This window comes from Protopterus annectens, chromosome 4.part1 (genome assembly GCF_019279795.1).
Source record: "Protopterus annectens isolate FY-2018-M chromosome 4.part1, PAN1.0, whole genome shotgun sequence".
Classification (NCBI taxonomy): Eukaryota; Metazoa; Chordata; order Ceratodontiformes; family Protopteridae; genus Protopterus; species Protopterus annectens.
Genome location: NC_056734.1, coordinates 141246809 through 141266338, shown reverse-complemented (window position 1 = coordinate 141266338; position 19530 = coordinate 141246809). Strand labels below are relative to the sequence as shown.

Here is a 19530-nt window from a genome sequence, read left to right as displayed (position 1 = left end):
CTTATGAGGTATTTGTTTACCACAAGACAAACAATTAACAACTTTCTCAATTTGTTCTGAAATCGGCTGAGGCAAGAAAAAATGTTCCCCAACGGGGTACTTAGCTTTTAGATGACTTTGGTACTGAAAACACAGGAGCTGACCAACCGGCACTTGCGAACGGCTTCTGCTTCGGGCACCGCGGCAAGAAATACTGAAGAAGATGGCGTCGGCCGATGCCTTTATACTCCAGCCGTTCTGACGTCGGAGAGGAGGCGACACCAGCCGACGCCGGACCCAGACTTTGGAATCCGGCCGACCGAGGGCTGCCTGAGGCAGGACAACCCATATGTTATGACTGCAGTTGCATTCTTGAAGGACATCAGCACCATGCAAATATGCCAAATATATACCAGCACTGGAAATACAGAAAACTGACTGACCCCTCTGGCCAATATCAATGACTACACTTGGAGCCCTTTTGTGTGCTTCCCAGCTCAGATAGACTAAATACACACCTACCACCACAAGATGAATACTCCCAAGTCCTCTTAATGTAAAAGCACAGTAAAGGAGTGTCTGGAGTGAAATGCTGCCACAAACAAACTTAAAAATAAGAAATACTACTATGAACAAACTTAAAGATACAGCGTGTACTTTAAACAGCCTATAAAAGTGTGATTATTCAACAGAGGTACTTCACTTAACTGTACAGAATGTATAATAGCGCTAAAAACATGACAAGCTGATTAATAAGTCCTCAGGCCAATAAAACTACATGCAGAAATCTCAAGTTTTAAATTACACAACCCCAATCAGTATAGATAACCTTTTTACTAACCAGGATTATACTGGTGAAGAATACAAAAGATATATGTCCTTATTGTTCAAATCTCAAGTATTAAGTAACAATTTTATATTCAAGGATAAATTTTTTTGACAAAAAAAGGTGTAGCTTTGGGTGTGTCATCTGCACTAGTACACACGGATATGGTTCTGCAGTTACTGGAACACAAGTTTTTAATTCAAGATTTTGTAATTACGTCTATTCCTATTTACATTTTTAGATGAGATTTTTATTATGTGGAAGGGCAATATTACTGAAATGGGAGAATGTTTTAATTATTTAAATAGTACAATACAGATTCACCTATGGTTAAAACAGGAAGATTAATAACTATCTAGATATTACAGTATATAAGGATTTTAGAAAGGAAGCATATGATCTATGGTTTATCATAAACCATCTTTTCTCTAATTATTATTTACACTACATTAGCAGTCACCATTACAAAAAAAAATAACTAGGCTAGTTAAAGGTCAAACTGCAAGATTAATTTGATAAAGAATGTTTTATGAAAGAGATTATCCTGGTACTGTGGTTGAATGTATTGCAGAAGAAGTGCGTAGCAAAAGGAATACTAGAAATATTCCCATTATGGGGGCATGAATAACACAACCCCCAATCAGTACAGACAACAACCCTATTACTAACCAAGATAATACTGGTGAAGAATACAAAAAATTATATGACCTTAAATCACAACCAACTTGTTTTTATTATGAAGAAAAATTGGAATGCCACTATAGGGTCCAAACTCCAAATAAATTATACACTTGAAGAAAAAATTGTAGCTTGTTTCTAAAAGGGGTAAAGATATGAAGAATATTTACAATAATCAACAGAATGATTATTAGGGTATAAGGAAATGTGGAGACTGTCAACCATGTACATTTATTAATGACACTACGAAAAGTAACAAACAATACTAAGGAGATCCAAAGTAGTGCCAGATACAACTAACACATGAGTAGCAGTGCACCTAGCTACACATCAATCCTGCTTAGCTTTTATGTGGACAAGACTGCATAATAACGAGAATACAGAATATGTAACATTTTTTACAGTATTCATAAACAAGGCGGCACCAATACTCTTAAGCATAGTATTAGTTTTTAAAACGTTAGAAGTTTTTATTTTTTGTATTGTACAAGATTCCCCCATTGTCATGGGGGTGTCTGGGAAAGAAGATTAACACAGTAAGGTCTACTGGCAATTGCTCTTAAATGCTTCTTACCCACCAGGTCTCAATTAACATCACTGCAGACCGCAACTTTGTAATTTTTTTAACTCTATACTATTTTTTAAATTTTCGATTCTTAGTTTTGCACTATTTGTTACACAGAACAGTAACACATATAATGAAATAAAAAGAAAATAAAATTTTGATATGTTTAATGTAAGCATTTTGCCTTTCTTACATGTCACATGACTTATCATATAGTTTTATTTTAATTTTATCTGAAGCTGTTTCTTGAGGATAAGCACATTCTGATGAATTTTTTTAGCACTTGTATCCACAAATAAATCAAAGTATCATTATAGTCTGATTTCCCAAGAGATGTTTTCTTTTTAAGTTTAATTTTGCATCGACTTTTAGTGGTGGCACTTATATTTAATGTTTTCCAACAAATAAATTGATGTGCAGAATTTAATAAGCCTCTCTATATGGCTAAACATCTGGAAGAGTTACAAACTTTTTAGATGCTATCTCCCTGGTTAAACTACAGAATGGCCAGTCTTGTCTACTGAGAAAATCAGTTTTAGTGGAAGAGGTTCAGAAGTATTACAAGATTGCAAAATTCCATGACCTAATAATATATTATCAGAAACGTATGAAAGAAAAAAGGATTAGATTCTGACACACTTTATATATTTGACAAATGCAGTATTGGTCTCTGGTGTCACTCCACTCCTCTTGGGCATACACAGTCATTGTGGATATATTAAAACAAAGCGTTGATCCTTTGCAGGTAAAATCCTACAAACCATGATTACAAGTTGCTTGTGGCCTAATTAACTGGGATTAAAGGGGTTTTATCACTGGACATAATACTGCATACAGTTTTGAAGACATCATTATTAACAGACGACTCAGATAATGAATATATTTTTGGATGCTAATTTAAATGCAGAAAAAGCTTTTGATCAGGTTTATTTGTACTATTTATTTGTTCTTGAATATCTTAATTTTCCTCCTCTATTATAAATACCTTATGTTCAATGTATGGGATGGCTAAGACCAGGGTGAAGATTAGGCTATATATATCCATGGAATTTAAAGTCAGCAGGAGAGGACAGGACCAGGCAAACATGACTATTACCTCCTATTGTATTCACTTTATACTTAGAATTAGAAAGCAAACTGAAACTGAAGAATATTCCTTCAGTGATCACACCCTTAAACTTCCTTATACATTGGTAAACATCAAAAAGCCCTTCAGAGATCTTAAAGTCCAATTCCAAATTTTGGAAAATTATTGATGCATTATGGATAGAAGATTAACATAGCTAAAATAAAAGGGGGCAAAATGCACCATGCATCGCCCAAGTCTGCAATGTTCATTTCTAGACTAAACCAACAGAATTAAATACTTTGTTGTAAAATTAACTCTCTCTAGAATTATCAGTCCAGTAAGGATTAAAGATATACTTCCTAGATGAAAAAAATTGTATTGGTCTTTCTAAGCATATATGTACAGTAGGATGGCTTATTCTGCCCCTGGTCTTATATGAAATTCAAGGAATTCTCTGTTTACCTGGCATTTTTTTTACTACAAAGTAAATTTTAAATTTTACCTGGACAGGTAAGAGACATTGAACAGGACGAAAAATATGTAGCCCCAAAACAGGGAAGCCCTGCACTCAGATTTAGAACTATATGCTAAAGCTGCAAATTCCCATCTTATGTACACATTGCTTCATTCAACTATACAGACTCTCTGGATGACATGATTTTTGCTGAGAGTAGAGGCAGTCTAGGTGCTTATAAATTGTCAAAAGATAAAAAAGCCCCATCAGCTAGTATAATCTCTGAAATAATGAAGTATTTGAGTAAGTCAATCCAGAGGGCTTTTCAGAAAACTGGTTGCTTTGACTGGTGGATGGACTTATCCTCTCATTTCTATCTCATCACATTGGGAATATGTTGCCTTAGGGCTTAAAAAAATGAATAAACCTTTGGGATTTTATTTTTGGGAACAACCAATTGACAATAATGCCCCAAACACTTTGGGGTATATTTCCAGATGAAAACAATAATTCTAGCAATCATAACTTGGTATGTCATGATCTTAAAAAGGGCTTAAGAAAGACAAAATCTGTAACATTCCCAAAAGTAGACTGGCCACAGTGGAGATCTTGGTTCATTAGTGCTTGAGAAGGCAAACTGAAAGTCAAAGGTGTGATAAGGAGTACATATAAAATGCTACTAACAGACAGAAATATAAAAATAGAATTCAGTGGTAATCAGACGATACAACTTCCTATCTTGAGGGGCCAATTGGTACACAATTCTACCCATTCCAATGTATGCTACTAGATATAAAAAAAATCCATTTCATTGGTTGGCAATATCAGTTTAAATAACTTTATACTCCAGCGAGATTAAGCCACAGTTCTCCCAGTGTCTCAAAGGGCTGCTAGAGATGCAGGGAACATTACTGTACACTGCAGCCATGTATTCTGGGAATGCTAGCCTCACAGTTATTCATACTTCTTCAAAAACTTCTAGACTACTTTTGGCTTGAAAGAACTGTAGTGAAAGGCTCTTCTACAGGTGGTCAGGTGAAATTCCCTGAGCATCAGTAAGCTGTAGAAAAAGACACTAAGCAGCATAAAGCTGACTGTTGTTTTCCATAGGAAATCACTACTTGTGCAATTGCCAAGTATGCACCTGCAGTGATTCAGTTCTTTCAAGAGATATCTTCCTTTTTCAAGTTGATGCAGCCATGGTGTTGGTATACATATAAGTTTAGGGGTACAGAAGTGTCCTCCTCCCATGTTGGAGGTAAAGGGGAGGCTTTCCCCTCCTGGAAAAAAACACATTTAAATTTTTCACCCTTCAGGGGTACAGGCATTATTTTTCAGTATTGCCACTGCTCATGATTATGGAATTCACCAATTCAGAGCAGAAACATACTGACAATTTTTACTACATCTTACACATGCCACTCTCAGCTCAAGTGCACCTGTCTAGTTGCTGCAACGTATAATGCTAGCAGCTAAAAAATATATTATTCTTAACCAGAAAAAACAAGTCTCCCCTGACAAAGTAGATTTTATAAAATGAATGCTACTGAACGAAAAATGGGAAAAAAAGAGCTTTATTAAAACTGATTCAGAGACATGTTAGCCACAATGAAAAATACCTCATTATCAGCTAATCAATGTTTCTGAATCACCTTCAACTACCATGAGAGTAAATCAGAACTTTCCTGTGGTAGTTAACAATGGCAGCCTACACATCACATTGGCACAAGCAACCCCCTTCATTCACTCTCCCACATACGTGCACACATTCAAAACACACTCACCAACGTACCTCTTACCTGTCTCGAGTTGACAGAATGTCTCCGGTGTATCCTCTTATTTTTACAGTCAGTCAATAATGCCTGAAATGCCTCATTTGCATTTATGGTAGGCCACAGAGACAGCTGAGCACACAGCACTGCCGTAGGACTGTCTCAAAATTGGAAACCAGGTTAACATCTCATGGTAACCTTTCTGAATTCAGCCATGGTCTTTATGGATACAGAACAGTACTGAATTAATGAAGGCATTTATGGATACATAACCGTACTGAATTAATGAAGGCATTTATTCTCTAAAAGAATGAATACATAACTATTAAATTACAGACTATGCAGCATTTGATCTAGTCTTGAAATGCTATTTTTTCCTCTTGTCTAACAAGCTGCATTTCTTCTTTTTTCTGTAATGTTTAAGAATGTATAATACTCGGCTTGTGCTGCATATTATCTAAACAAATTTGTGCCAACTACTGTTTTGTAAAACCCAATCTTTTGTGTTTATATCTATACTTAATCATTTTGAAGTTACGATTTTTCAAGATATTGTCATGTTGCATTAAGTTATGTTAAACAAATAACTGGATTTGAAAAAAGAGAGAAAAAGAGGATGAGATAAAGAAATGAGATAAATGTAAAGCTATATGCCAAAACTAGTAAAATAGCCAGTGTCCATTTTGGAAGGAAAAAAGCTTCTACTGTCTTAAAGGGTTAAACTAATTAGTAAATATATAAAGCTGCAACTAACAACTGTCTAACAAAACACGTACATACAAGTATGCAAACATTTGTTGCTTTGGAATAGAAATTTAAATTAAAAAACAATACAAGCCTGGTCAAGTATATATTATTATTGGGAGCACGGAAGAAACTAGAGAACCTGTAGAAAACTCATGTAGACACAGGGAGAACATGCAAAACTCCATATGGGCAACATCCAGAAGTGAGGATTGAACCTACTGCACTGAAGCTGCAAAGCTTCACCCTGGTGCTGCTAACATTCCATTGTGATTATCATAAAGTAGTAATAAGCTGTAAAAAACTCAGGCTTTTTACAGAACTTCCATGCTTCTCCATACATATGAAAATAAAGGCTGCATATTTAAAATATTCTGAAAAGAACTTGGATAAATAATAAAAGTACTGAAAAAACATGCTAAGCAATAGGATTTTCAAACATGCATTCTAATCAATAACATTTAGAACCAAATAATCCCATATAAGCATGCATATTTAACCCTATTTACAATAATCTAAAATAACTTGACGTAAACGAGGCATATCTGCCAAGTGCTTGATCATTTCACTTTTCCAAGGTCTTGTATTTTCAGGAAGAGGATGTTTAATGGATGACAACAAGGAGAGATGTGGTTGTTTAAGCATCAGTAATCTGCAAATTTTTGAGAAATAACCTAACTCTAAATATTAAGATTCATTAAAGTGAATAAAATGTGTTTAAAAGAACCTGCTACATTTACCTGATAGTCTTCAAAGTTTGGTTCAATTACACCACACTATGGAAGGAAAAAAAAATATCAATTACTTAAATTAGATAAATCTACTTTATATATAACATGACACGCTTAAAATTTAACACAATTATGAGTTCTCCATCTTTATGAAAAACATAACACACTGCCAACTAAATAATGCACTATGTTTTAAAGTGAAGTGGCTGATGGCTAGCTCTCCTACTCTGGGGAAAGGTTGAGAGAAAAAGACCTGGGTAATTTCTGCTGGAAACTAGGAGCCTCAAGGGGCATCTCAGGTTAACAGAGGGAACTTGATAATGTACTACCATCAATTACAATAGTGGCATCCACAGTTAGCGTAACTGATGAGTATGAAAGCTCCCAGGATCAGCAATTGCTGTTCTCCATCAGAACCCTCAATTGTGGGCCTATCAAACAGAATCACTGAAGTCAAAGCCCTGAAAACTTGGATGGCCCTCCCAGAGAAGGGTCAAATCCTGGGTACTCTAAAAACAGCAACTGGAAGACTACAGGTGGTTGTGCAAGGAAGTTTGGGAGAACATTCTGAGGCTCTATGGGGTCAGGAGTATATATAAAAGAAAAAAAATAATATCACCATTTCCTGGGCAAGATGAAACTGAGTAGAAATATAACAAGGGATACTGATGATGTGGGTAGCACACCCACTTGGCCACACCCCTATCTAGAAGAGACTGGCTACTGATAGCTTTCATATCTTCACCCTTTCAAGAGCAGTTTGGTAGCTTACACCCCCCCCCCTTTTTAAGAGGAGAATTTGACATTTACACAGCTTAGTTGACAACTTGTAAGTTTTTTTTTTATACATATGGCATCCCCCCATTAGCTAGTTTTTTGCTTCTGATATTTGCAAGAAGCATGTTTTTAAAGTCACAGAACAACACTGTATAATGAATCTGTCTTGCCTATGAATAGAATTTAAATTGGTCTTATTTCTTGAAAAAGAGGACTAAGAAATATGGAGCCAGTGTACTGTTCCTAATACTGAATGCATAACAATTTGCATCTTAGAAGCCGATACTTTTTACTGTAGAAGCTAATGACCAGCAATCATGGCCAGTATTAACTGTCTAATTAGTGTGATCCTTAAGTATATTTCCCATAAACTGATCCCATGAAATATACCCCAGTTTGTGTGTATGTACATAATATGGCATTTTTCTCCAGTATATATGGATGTTACCAGACAATGAAGCCTTGCACCTAATACCTGCATTAACTTGGTGTTAAGCTGTTTGTTGCTTTCGGATATTTGGTGCTGTTGCCTGCCAAATTGCCATTTCCAAGACAGTGTACGTGGATGCCGACTTCCCAAAGTCTAAGGACTCTGACGAATGGGAAAGACCATTCAGAAACTGAACTGCTAGAAGTGAAGTTCCAATGAAGTCCCATAGTGGGATGAAAATGCTAACCTATTTTTTATTTGCCTGGAAAAAAAATTGTGTCCTGAGAGTTCTGCTGCAGTTGTTCGTTTTTGGCTATTTGTGCTTTTTTGCAACTGTGGAGGTGATTTCTTGGTTCATCCCAACGCTGTAACGAAACACTGACTCACTTAACTTTGAACAATAGTGTTTGCTGTATTTGCAAAGTGCCTTATGGCCTATATTTACAGTCATTGAAAATACGTCCAGCACACAAAGTTTATTACATGCAGCCTTTTCAGCACTGGGATGGAAACAAAAGTTATGGATGCAAACTTTGGCATGGCCTTCCTTTCAGCTCAAAAAAAAAAAATCTCCGATTGATTTTTCCTCAGACTATATCAACAATAAGACCCTAACAGACCATTCATCCTCAAGAATAACAAATCTTTAGGCATAGTTTCTGCTCTACCCCATGATGGGCCACTTTATGAGGAACTATCTTCCTGTCTGCCTGCTTCCAGATTACAAACTTTTTTACAGAAGTAATTGGCAGACAGATATTAGCCTAATCCTTGTAAGAGTTTGACAACATAAGACTTGCTTAAAGGTAAATTCTACATTTGCCATCAAAAGCTGTCCCAGTAAATTTATGTATGTTTATGCAAGTTTGTGCACTTGCACACACATCTCTCTCTCTATTTTATATATATATATATATATATATATATATATATATGTATGTGTGTGTGTATATATATATATATATATATATATATATATATATATATATATATATATATATATATATGTGTGTATACATATTATGGGTATATTCTGTTATTTTGAACAGAGTATAATGTCGGCAGCCAGTTGGTCAACACCATTTAGTCAACAAGAGAAGACTGTCGACATGTGAGGTCGATTCATAATCCCTGAGTAGGGGAAAAATTCCCTTTCCCCAGGGATTGCGTGATCTTGGAGTTAGTATTAATAATTAGCAGGGGGGGCACATCCCCCAACATGGGGGGGGATGCAGTGGTGCTTGGCCCCCTGCAGAGGTTGACCTACCGGCTGTTGACACTGTACTCCTTTCAGTGTAACAGAGTGTATACACCCACACACTTTTATTTATATATTTAGGTCTTCAGAACAGTAGAACACGTGTACCACCCCAGTGTGGTGGATACCCATCCTCCAGCAAACGTTGGCAGCCATATCCTGCCATGTATCTCTGGACCTGTATCACTGCACGAAGGAGAGCATTATCAGTTTTTCACACTCTTCTGAAATGAGAGGATGGGATACATTCAAGCACTGTGGTGTAGATGCCATTTTGCCAATCAGTCAATTACCAACATTCCTACAGTCCTGTGACATATGATATATATGCTTACTGCTGGGTTTGAAGTCTGCAGTCCATACAGAACTGTGTCATTGTGATGTAAAATTAAAAAGTGCTTACATTCTGCAAACTACTGCCTCGACTTTTAGACCTCAGCACTGACCACCTCTTACTGCACAGCCTTGTTTTTCTGAATGTTCGAAATGCACCGTCATAATAGATTCCCGAGCATTAATACATGACATTGTACCATATCTGTTCCATACAGAAAGTCCATAACATGCTACAATGTCAGACGTCAGTCTACTCACAAAAGTACTACAGATTTTTTTAGAATACGTAATGCCTGTGGGTGCAGCCACCAGTTTTGGTAACGGCTTCTATCTGAAAGAGTTAACAATTTTTTTTTTTTTTTTTTTTTTTTTTGAAAACATACATAGTGCATGTGTTTGTTGTAAGTTACAAGAGGATGTGGGATTTTGAAAATCAGTCCCGCATTTTGTATTGAGAGTTTTCACAGAAGCATAAAGTCTTGAAATATGTGACACTGGCTCAAGTTTTGAGAATAAGCAACTGCAATAGAGATCAGCCCGCCAAACAACGGTGTGTACATTTGAGCAAAAGGTTGGAAACTCCATTCAAAAGAACTGTCATGTACATTTAGGCATTATACCTTTCAGCCAGGATAGCCACTCTGCCCAAATGATCACTGAATGTAAATGACCTTACAGATGCAGACAAAAAGCAAACCATACTGAATTACATTAAAAATGCACAGTGCAAATAACAATGTTGCAAGACGCACATCTGTATAGAAACAAGCATGCAAATTTGATGAAAAGGACATTCAGCAGAATATCAGGGTCAACAGAACAGGGAGTAATAACACTGACTGCTAGACGGACTCCAAAAGTGATAGAAGAGCGGAAAAAAAAGACAATAATGCTGGACCTGTGGCAGTAAGGGGTTACTTGACAGGGAACGAGGACTACATTGGCATGCATGTACATTCCACCTAAAACTACTGTTATGGAGCTTATGAGAATTTTGGATGAAATAATCAGTTTTCAAGAAGGGAAACAAACAATAGGGAGTAGATTTTTAAGGAAACATATAATATTTGGCATGAAGATGTAAATTCTGTAGCACAAACTCAAACAGAATGTATGTACTATTCCCCAAAAGTACAAGAACTGGGCTGGACTAGACAGAAATTATATTCCACAGAAGCGCATGTATTTAACTGAAGGCTTTTTTAAACACCTTTATTAAAAATTATCACTTAAAACATAGGCAAACATACAATCGGATGATGTCAATTTTCATTTATTCCTCAACAAATGGGTTCGGACCCAACTCGAATCCAATGTGTCTTTTTTTTATTTTTTTTTTTTTTTACAGCTCGTAGCCACTAGAACTCTTAAGCTCTTCCATTACCCATAATGGTCTATCCCCTAACATACCTCAGATTTTGTTTGCCACTTTTACATACAGACGTGGTTGCTGAAAGCTCTCAAGCATAGTTTTTTCTATTTCAGATACGTCAGTTTTTTTAACTGCTACAACTCCCTTTCTAAATCATATATTGTTATTACCTTCTTACCTACACTGTTGTGCAACTCTTAATACCACAGTTTGTATTTTTCTTCTCTCCCCTTTTTTACACTTCTTAGTTTTTCTCCGTTTTACCACTGCTGGTATTTCCTCTCCCTTTTCTTTTTCATATTATTATACTTAAAAGTTTTTCTTTCTCTTTCTGCAGAATAGAATGAACATGGCAGAAAAACGTTCAGGTTTTAAAAAATGTGGGCACAAACTTCCATTATCTGACACACAATTGATGTGTGCATTGTTTGGGCCCTGACCATCTTAAAGTGGATTGCATCATATGTAAATCGTTTAATCCCAGGGCGATTGTAGACCACAAAAGAAAATTAATATTGAAAAGTCTGCTTCCCTCGACCATTAAAGAGGTTCTGTCTGGGGCTCAACCCCCCCAGATCCTACATTAAGGAGCAAAGAAAGAGGCCATCGGATCCAACTGGCTCTTCTACTCCTTCCTCAGATCCAATGTTGGAACTGAACCGTTAGAAGCCCAAGAAGTTGGTTCCAAAGCCTTCATCTTCTGATAAGCCAGCATCAGATACTTCCTTGGATGCAGTGGTATCAGATCCAAAGTTCAGATCCAAAGTTCCTTCTCTGTACAAACTATTCATCTTCTTTGGAGCCAGTGCCTTCTCTTGTTCCCTCACCCTCCTTAGAGGCACCTTGGCATGCCAGATCACCCTCTGTGGCCTCATACTCTAGTTCTTCCAGTAGCCTGACAGAAGCTGATGTGGATAGAATGATGACGAAGTTTCTCTTGGCGCAGATTCAAATGGTAGTTCTTCCGGCTCCTACCCCTTTGGTCAGGATGCCCTTACCAGCACTACAACTCCTATCTCAGCTCCTTTTCTGATCCAATCCATGGTTTAGGAGTGCTTGAATCCAAGTTTTTCAGGCCCATCTGTGTCGAATCCAAAGATCATCATATCTTCAGCTGCAATGCATTTCTTGAGTGCACTGGTTCAGAGTCTGTCAGAGCCGGACGACTCTCACAGCCGAACCACCCTTGTCAGATCCAATCATTAGAGTCAACTCTGAAGTTGTCAGAGCTCTCTCTGCCCCTTGGAGATTCAGCATTGGACAGCTCTGCTCCAACCTCTGCCCTGGATGCAATGCCTTTAAGTCACAGGGAGCCGATGTTCTGAAAACATGGCTTCTCGGCTCCGTTGACCTACTTCTTCAAGCAGCACCCTGCCTTAGAGGTAGCAGACAGTATTCTCTGCTACTGCAGGACGGACGACCCCCCCCCCCTGTCGGACCTTCCCTCCGGATCCTGTATGTCTTTGTGCCTTGAGCCTCATCATTCAACTCCACAGAGACAGCCAAACCAAAGTCTCCAGGCTACCCCAGCAGGGTATTTCCATTTCTTTGGATACTTCACCAGAACATACCACTAAAGAAGTCCCCAGGAAGAGAAAGTGCATGAGGAGGCTCAAGACCCTCCCCAAAAGTCGGTCACTGAAGATACAGACTTTAATGAGGGGAAGGGTCCCCAAAGATCACCACCTGATGACGTCTCCTTTGGAGACGCTTTAGAAATCCTCATGGAAACAGGTGGGTGGTCTACCAATAACCCTTCCCAAGAGGAATTGGTATTCCTGGAAGCCTTTGGGTCTACCCCATCTACCTCCTGGGTGACTCAGCCTGCCAATGAGCTCATTGATTTAATCTCTAGGCCGGGGTGGAAGGAGTCAGACATTGCTGAGACAATTCCAAAGAGGCCAAATAGGATACTGGCACCACCCAAGGGAAAGAATTTTGGAGCAAGGGAATACCAGTAGATGAAATGGTCATAGCAGCAGTCACAAAGAAAGAACTCGCAGATCAGAATTAATCTGTTCATTGTCCTAACGGGGAGTCTAGGGTGATGGACAGATTTGGGAAGTGTGTTCACACTTCAGCGACTTTCACCCTTAGATAGCTTAACTATTTGGCGCACTTTAATCAAATCCTTCTGCAGTCTGGTAAAGATCTCTCAGACTGAGGCACAGACTTCCGCTGCATCACAGCTGGCTACCTTACAGTCCCACTGCTAATTTGTCTATGAGGTTAACTTCACATGCAGCTGAACATACCTCAAGCACAGTGGGTTCAGGCATTTTCATTAGGAGGCATGCCTGGATATGCTTGTGTGATTTTGAGGAACCCTTCACGTCCTCCTTCATCAATGTTCCTTTTGACAGAAGTTTGTTGTTTGGCCCCAAAGTGAAGGACACATTCTCTAGGTGTGAATAAGATTGTACGATCCTGTCTGTAGTGGGCGTACATTTTTCGACCCTTCAAAGGACCTTTTCTAGGAATCAACATGGTGGTCAAAAAATATGATTCAAAGTCCTGGGTCCTTCCCAAGATCCACGTGGTGATAGTTCTCCAAGGGGCAGATGGAGAAACTCAAATGGGAGATACTATCCACATGACACAGGAGGCCCCCACAGAGCCATGTATCTAGAGACTCTTCTTCCGAAAGACCCTATCAATGCTCATGAAAGGAGGCCTAACTGTCCACCTCTGGAAGCAGTCAGGTGTCATTTTTCCCTGCACCAGAGAGCCCGGCTAGATGTTACAAAAGATACATAGGCGCAGAGGATTATTTCCAGAGGTTATATAATTTCCTTTTCCCTATGACCCCCCCCCACCACCACCACCACCTTTGAACAAAATTCCCGACGTTCCACCTAGTCAAAGGAAAGCAGCAGGTCTAGAAACAGAAAAGTTGCTACAGAAAAAGATTCATCCAAGAAGTCCCCCTAGACCAGATAGAACCCAGAACTTACGCAAGATTCTTTTTAGTGCCAAACCAAAGAGGGGACTAGAGAGAGATTTTGGACATCAGCATTTTGAACAAGTCAGTTCAGTACACCAAGTCCTGGATGGTCATGGTTCAGTCTATTCTGCCTTTCCTGCACAAAGTCAACTGGATGTGCCTGATGGACCTTTAGGATGCGTACTATCACGTAAAAATGAACAAATGATCCAGAAGGTATCTATGCTTCTGGCTGGGTTACCGTCATTACCAGTTCAGAGCACTGCCCTTTGGCCTCAGCACAGCCCCCAGGGTGTTCACCAAATGCATGGCAGTAGTAGCAACTCACTTGAGACTGCAGGGACTCTGGGCATTTCTGCACTTGGCCGACTAGCTCATGACCATTCCAACCAAGCATCTTCTGATAAGAGCTCAAGATTGTGCATTCCACACTTGCTCTCTTCTGGGAATTACCATCAACTCCAACAAATCTCAGCTAGAACCTACTCAAACAGAGTTCATAGCGGCCTTATTCAACACAATATCAGTGACAGCTTCCCTTCCTCTTCCAAGGATACAGACCATCTGGTTTCAATTCAAAAAGGTAATTCAAAATTATTTTCTTTAGACCTGATTGATTCTACAAACCTTGGGATCAATATCTGCAGTGATAGTTCTAGTTCCCCTAGCAGGATCCCATACAAGAATACTTCAGTGGACATTAGCAACTCAGTGGTCCATTTGACACCAACTTATATCCATCCAGACCGAAATTACCCAGGCGTGCAAAAATTACCTCTGTTGGTGGATTCACTCAGATTAGGTTTCACAGGGTTGTCCCTTCATTCTTCCTCAGCCCAAAGCCATAGTGTCCACAGCCATTTCCTAGATACGTTCAGGGGAGCATTTCTTGGGAAAGACCGTCCAAGGCACATGGTCCCCTGAACAGGCCAGCACACATATCAATGTCCTGGAAATGAGAACAGTTCTCCTAGCATTGCAAGCTTTCAAGACTCTCTCCCTTCCAGAACTATTGCGATTCAGATAGACAATATGTCAGTGGTACGGTACATCAGCAAACAAGAACGAACCAGATCTTTCACCTTGCGTCAAATATGACAATGGGCGATCTCATTCAATCGATTTCTGATACCAATGCAAATTCTCCAAACAATTTCTGATAGCAATGCAAATTCTAGGGAAATCCAACGTGAAAGCAGGTAAGTTGAGCAGGTCCACTTAGTTACTTCACAAGTGGTCTCTCAACATGACAGTTGCTAAAATATATATTTCACCAGTGCGGCTAACCTTGCTGCGACCTCTTTGCATCTCCTTTCAACAAAAAATGCAGCAGGTTCTTTGCCCTGATCCCACCGCCAGGGGAGCCGCAAAGAGATTCTCTCCTACATGACTGGCCCCCCAATCTCCTCTTGGTGTGCTTCTCAAACCCCTTAACTTCCAAATTTCTCCAGAAAGCATCTTAACTGAAGAGCAAGGTCATCCTCATTGCCTCTTTTTGACCTCATCAGATTTTGTTTCCCTTTCTTTTGCCACATCTAGTTCACCCGCCATACATCTTGGATCCAATTCCAGACATCCTGCCTCACCCAACAGATATGATTCACCTAGGCATTTCAGGCCTAAAGCTGACCGCATGGTTTCTCCACTTTCATTGATATCCAGGCAATCTAGAATCCTCACTTGTCCATCATATACTTCTATCTTCTCATAAAGCTTCCACTAGAAAGATTTACAGAAGCAAATAGAAAAGGTTTATTTTTTGGGTGCAGCAGAAAGATAGTGATCTCTTTTCATCACCAATACATCATGTTTGAGTTCCTGACTTCAACCATTAATGAAGAAGCTAGTTTATCAACTTTAAAGTGCAACCAGCTGCCATTTCAAATTTTCTCATAAAAACTGACAGTTCTACCCTAGCTTCCTCTAAACTTTGTAAAGCCTTTATAAGGGGTACCCTTCTTCTGAGACCACATTTCAAAGATCGAACTCCACCATGGAATTTAAATTTAGTTGTACAAGGTTTGACTCAACCCCCCTTTGAACCAGCAGCAGAACGTGAACTAAAGTTTTTAACCTAGAAAACTATTTTCTTGGTACCTATAACCTCAGCTTGAAGACTTTCTGAACTTCAACCCTTGTCTTCTAAGCCCCCTTATTTAATATTCCATAGAGATAAGAGTAGCGCTTCAATCCAATTATTCCCTTCTTCCTGAGGTGGTGTCAGAATCCAACATCAATCTATCCATTAATCTTCCTGTTTTCTTTCCAAATTTCATAAACAAAGGTGAATACATGTTACATTTGTTGGACAATCACAGACAGTTACATTTCTATTTGCATAGAACAAAGAATTTCAGAAAAACAGATCGGTTGTTTTTTTGCAAATTCGAAATTAGTACACCAGTTGCAAAAATAACTTTAGCCAAATGGCTGACTGATTGCATTGCATTTCTCTATAACAAATTTGACTTCTCTTTGCCTAACCCTTTGAAAACTCATTGAACAAGGTCCATGACAACATAATCAACATTTTTATCCAGGTCTTCCATGGAAGATTTCAGTGTGGCTGCATCTCATACCTTTATTACTCATTACAAATTGGACCTGGTCTCAAGCAGAACAGCAGCCTTCAGCTCAACAGTACATGGGAATATCCTTCCTTAGAGTCCTCCGGGGAATTCAGGTAGCTGGGGAATCTATCCCAATTGTTGAGGAATGAATAAAAATTAATTTCATCAGATAAAGAAATTATGTACTCACCACCATAACATTCCATCTGTGGTGTTCATTTTGATTCTTACTCAACTCCCCCTCCCACCAACTCCTACCTCTGCTCCAATAGCTTCTGGGAGACCAAGAGGTAACAAAGGGGTCCAATGTTCCTGCTACTGAGCTCCAGATATTGGTCTGTCTTACCTGGGTGCTAATATTCATTTTAAAGCTATAAGCCTGCAAACAAATCTGAGAAATGTCAGGGGATAGAGCACTGCGGGTAAGGGAGAAGCTTGAGAGTTCTAGTGGCCATGAGCTGTAAAATATGCCGAGTCATACTGAAGGGTCGGATCCAAACCCAACTGTTGAGGAAAAATGAAAATGGACAACACAGATGGAATGTTATGGTCAGTACAAAACTTCGCTTAACAGAAAAGAAAATAAACCATGCTAACATTTTTCCATTTACAAACAATACACATCAGATATCTATTCCTTCTTTGTGACTATCAGTCCAGCATTACATAAATTGCTGAATTTCTGCCTTACCTCTACCATCACTCCTCCTGAACATTATTCTGAAGGTATTGTTCCCACAATTTCCATTTATTTCTATGTAATTCGCTCCTTCCCTTTTCCAAAGATCCCCACTTCCATTTATTTCATCTCTTTTACAATATTCAGTACTTCAAATACAATGGTTTAGACTTTTGTTTCCATTTTCTAGTAATTGCTTTTTTGGCAGATAACAGAATTAAACTTAAGGCCTTACTGTGTCTAGGCAATTCAGATCCTGTGCCCCAGCTCAATAAAGTAATTTCCTTATTTCTGAAGTAGTACTCTTGTAGGGAATTGTTAATATTGTCCGGCTCCTTACATTCCTAAATGTATTTAACTGAAAACTTTTAACACACATCCAAAAACTATTTCAGACAGTGCGCCAATAAAAGCTAAGATAGGCATGCAGGGATGAAGTAGAAAACAGGCATTGTCACTTTCCTACTTACCTATTAAAAAGTGAGGAATTTAAGGTACGAATAATAGAAAGGATTTAACAGTTATGAGGGAAGATAGAAACTTCAGAAAAGATAATTAATTAGTGGGACAGAATGAAAAATATGTTTAAAAAAGGGTAGCAAAAAAAGTGAAAAAGAGGTACAGGAAAAAAGTAACAGGAATTAGACAGATTGACACAGGTTAAAGTACTGCAAAATAAGGAGAATCTCACAGAAAAGAAGACGAACAACTGTAGAGTGTTAAAGGGAAAATGGAGTATTTTGATAATATGTAGAAAGAAATAAAAAGAAAAGCACAAATGGAAATATTTAGGAAAAAGACTTAATTATGCCAAGGTTAGAAGAAGATGAGGCTCAATTAATTAACTGTTACAATAGAAACAGGAAAGATAAAATCAGTAACATAACACAAAAGTCTCCAGGTACAGATGGAATTCCTGTGGCCACTTGGGAGGGAAGACGGTGACAATAAACTGTAATATTTTAAGAAACAGTATTTCAAAAGGGAAGGGAGCAACAGCAACTTGGAAAAAAGCTGTGGAGGCTGTATTACTCAAAGTGGGTACCCTTAAAATCCAGCTTCATTTATACCCATTTCAATTTTAAACCATGACTATAAAGTAATTATTGTTATACAACTAAGAGGGTAGTAAAGGTGTTGCCAAAACTGACAGATATGGATCAATGTGGATTTACAGAAGGAGGAAAACGGGTGGAATTTCTGGACATCACCATCCACAACAACAGAAATGAGGAGAAGCGCAAGAATGACCTTACAGAAAACCTACACAAGTGAATGTATGCATACATGCTAACAGCAGGCACTCCAAAATCACTAAGAAAAAATATCGTCAAATCACAGGGAATAAGTAAAGCCAGAGTCTCTGAAGAGATGGACAGATTTCTCACCAACCTAGATCAACGACAGAAAGACTTTCTGGAAAGAGGATTTAATGAGAATTTGATGGCCAACATACAGGGACTCGTAAAACTCTTCAAGCAAAGTAATGATCCAGTTCTGCTGACCCACCCAGAAGGAAACTATTACATGCCATGCAATCAAGTATCAATGAAGGAAATGACAAACAAAAAGTATGTTCCTAACATATATTAAGGATTCAAGTGTAATGAAAAGAAAAATGGTTGAAAACTGGATCATCATAAGGGGGAACCAATCGGTCATGTTCTGGACCCCCCAACCATCCTTCACTTACTGAAAAGCTATAAATATCAGAAGTCGAGTTGAAAATAAAAAATAAATTAATGCATGCACAGAGCTACATGTGGGAACCTTTCCTTGCAACCCCCCAGACTGCAGACATTGTGCATTTATGAGCCAAAATAATTATACGGCTAAACTCGAAAAAGATACATATCTGCACTGACAGATGCAACTGCAATAACAATTTGTGATGTACCAGGTAAGCTGTGCAAAATGCAAAGCATTTTACATAGGAAAAACAATTATCTTTCACAAGATAAGAGTGACCAAACAATTCTCAGTCAGCAGGTTTAAGGACATCAACAACCCACTACTGAGACATGTTCAGCTCTGCAGGAACTATGAAAAGTATGTTGAGAGACTCAAATCAAGCCCATGACAAGGCAATCTGAATGCAACGCTAGAGAAAAAAAGAAATCAAATAAAGATTTGACTTAAATCATTTTGGAAGCCCAAACTCAAATGCACATGCTCTAGTAAGAGCATACTAGAGTTAACAAAAACTGGAACATAGCAACTTTTACTAAAACATAATAATACAAGTGTTTTTTTTTTGTTACAAATATAATATTTCATATCTATGCTTGAGTTTAACTGCCTATTTTATTTTTTTATATGAACTTTCCTTCAAATGCCTTTTATTTA

General features: G+C 38.3%; 1 protein-coding gene across 2 annotated transcripts in view; it reads right to left on the bottom strand.

The window, feature by feature from the left end:
* The window catches only part of LOC122800781 (integral membrane protein 2C-like), a 464319-nt gene that overhangs the window by 290687 nt on the left and 154102 nt on the right, over nt 1–19530 (bottom strand). Inside the window, exon 3 of one of the 2 annotated variants that reach the window (XM_044070041.1) lies at nt 6828–6863. The exons of the other annotated variant lie outside the window; for it this stretch is intronic. Within the exon in view, the coding sequence (XP_043925976.1) occupies nt 6828–6863 (36 nt within the window). The remainder of the gene's footprint in view (nt 1–6827; nt 6864–19530) is intronic. 2 annotated transcript variants of the gene reach the window in all.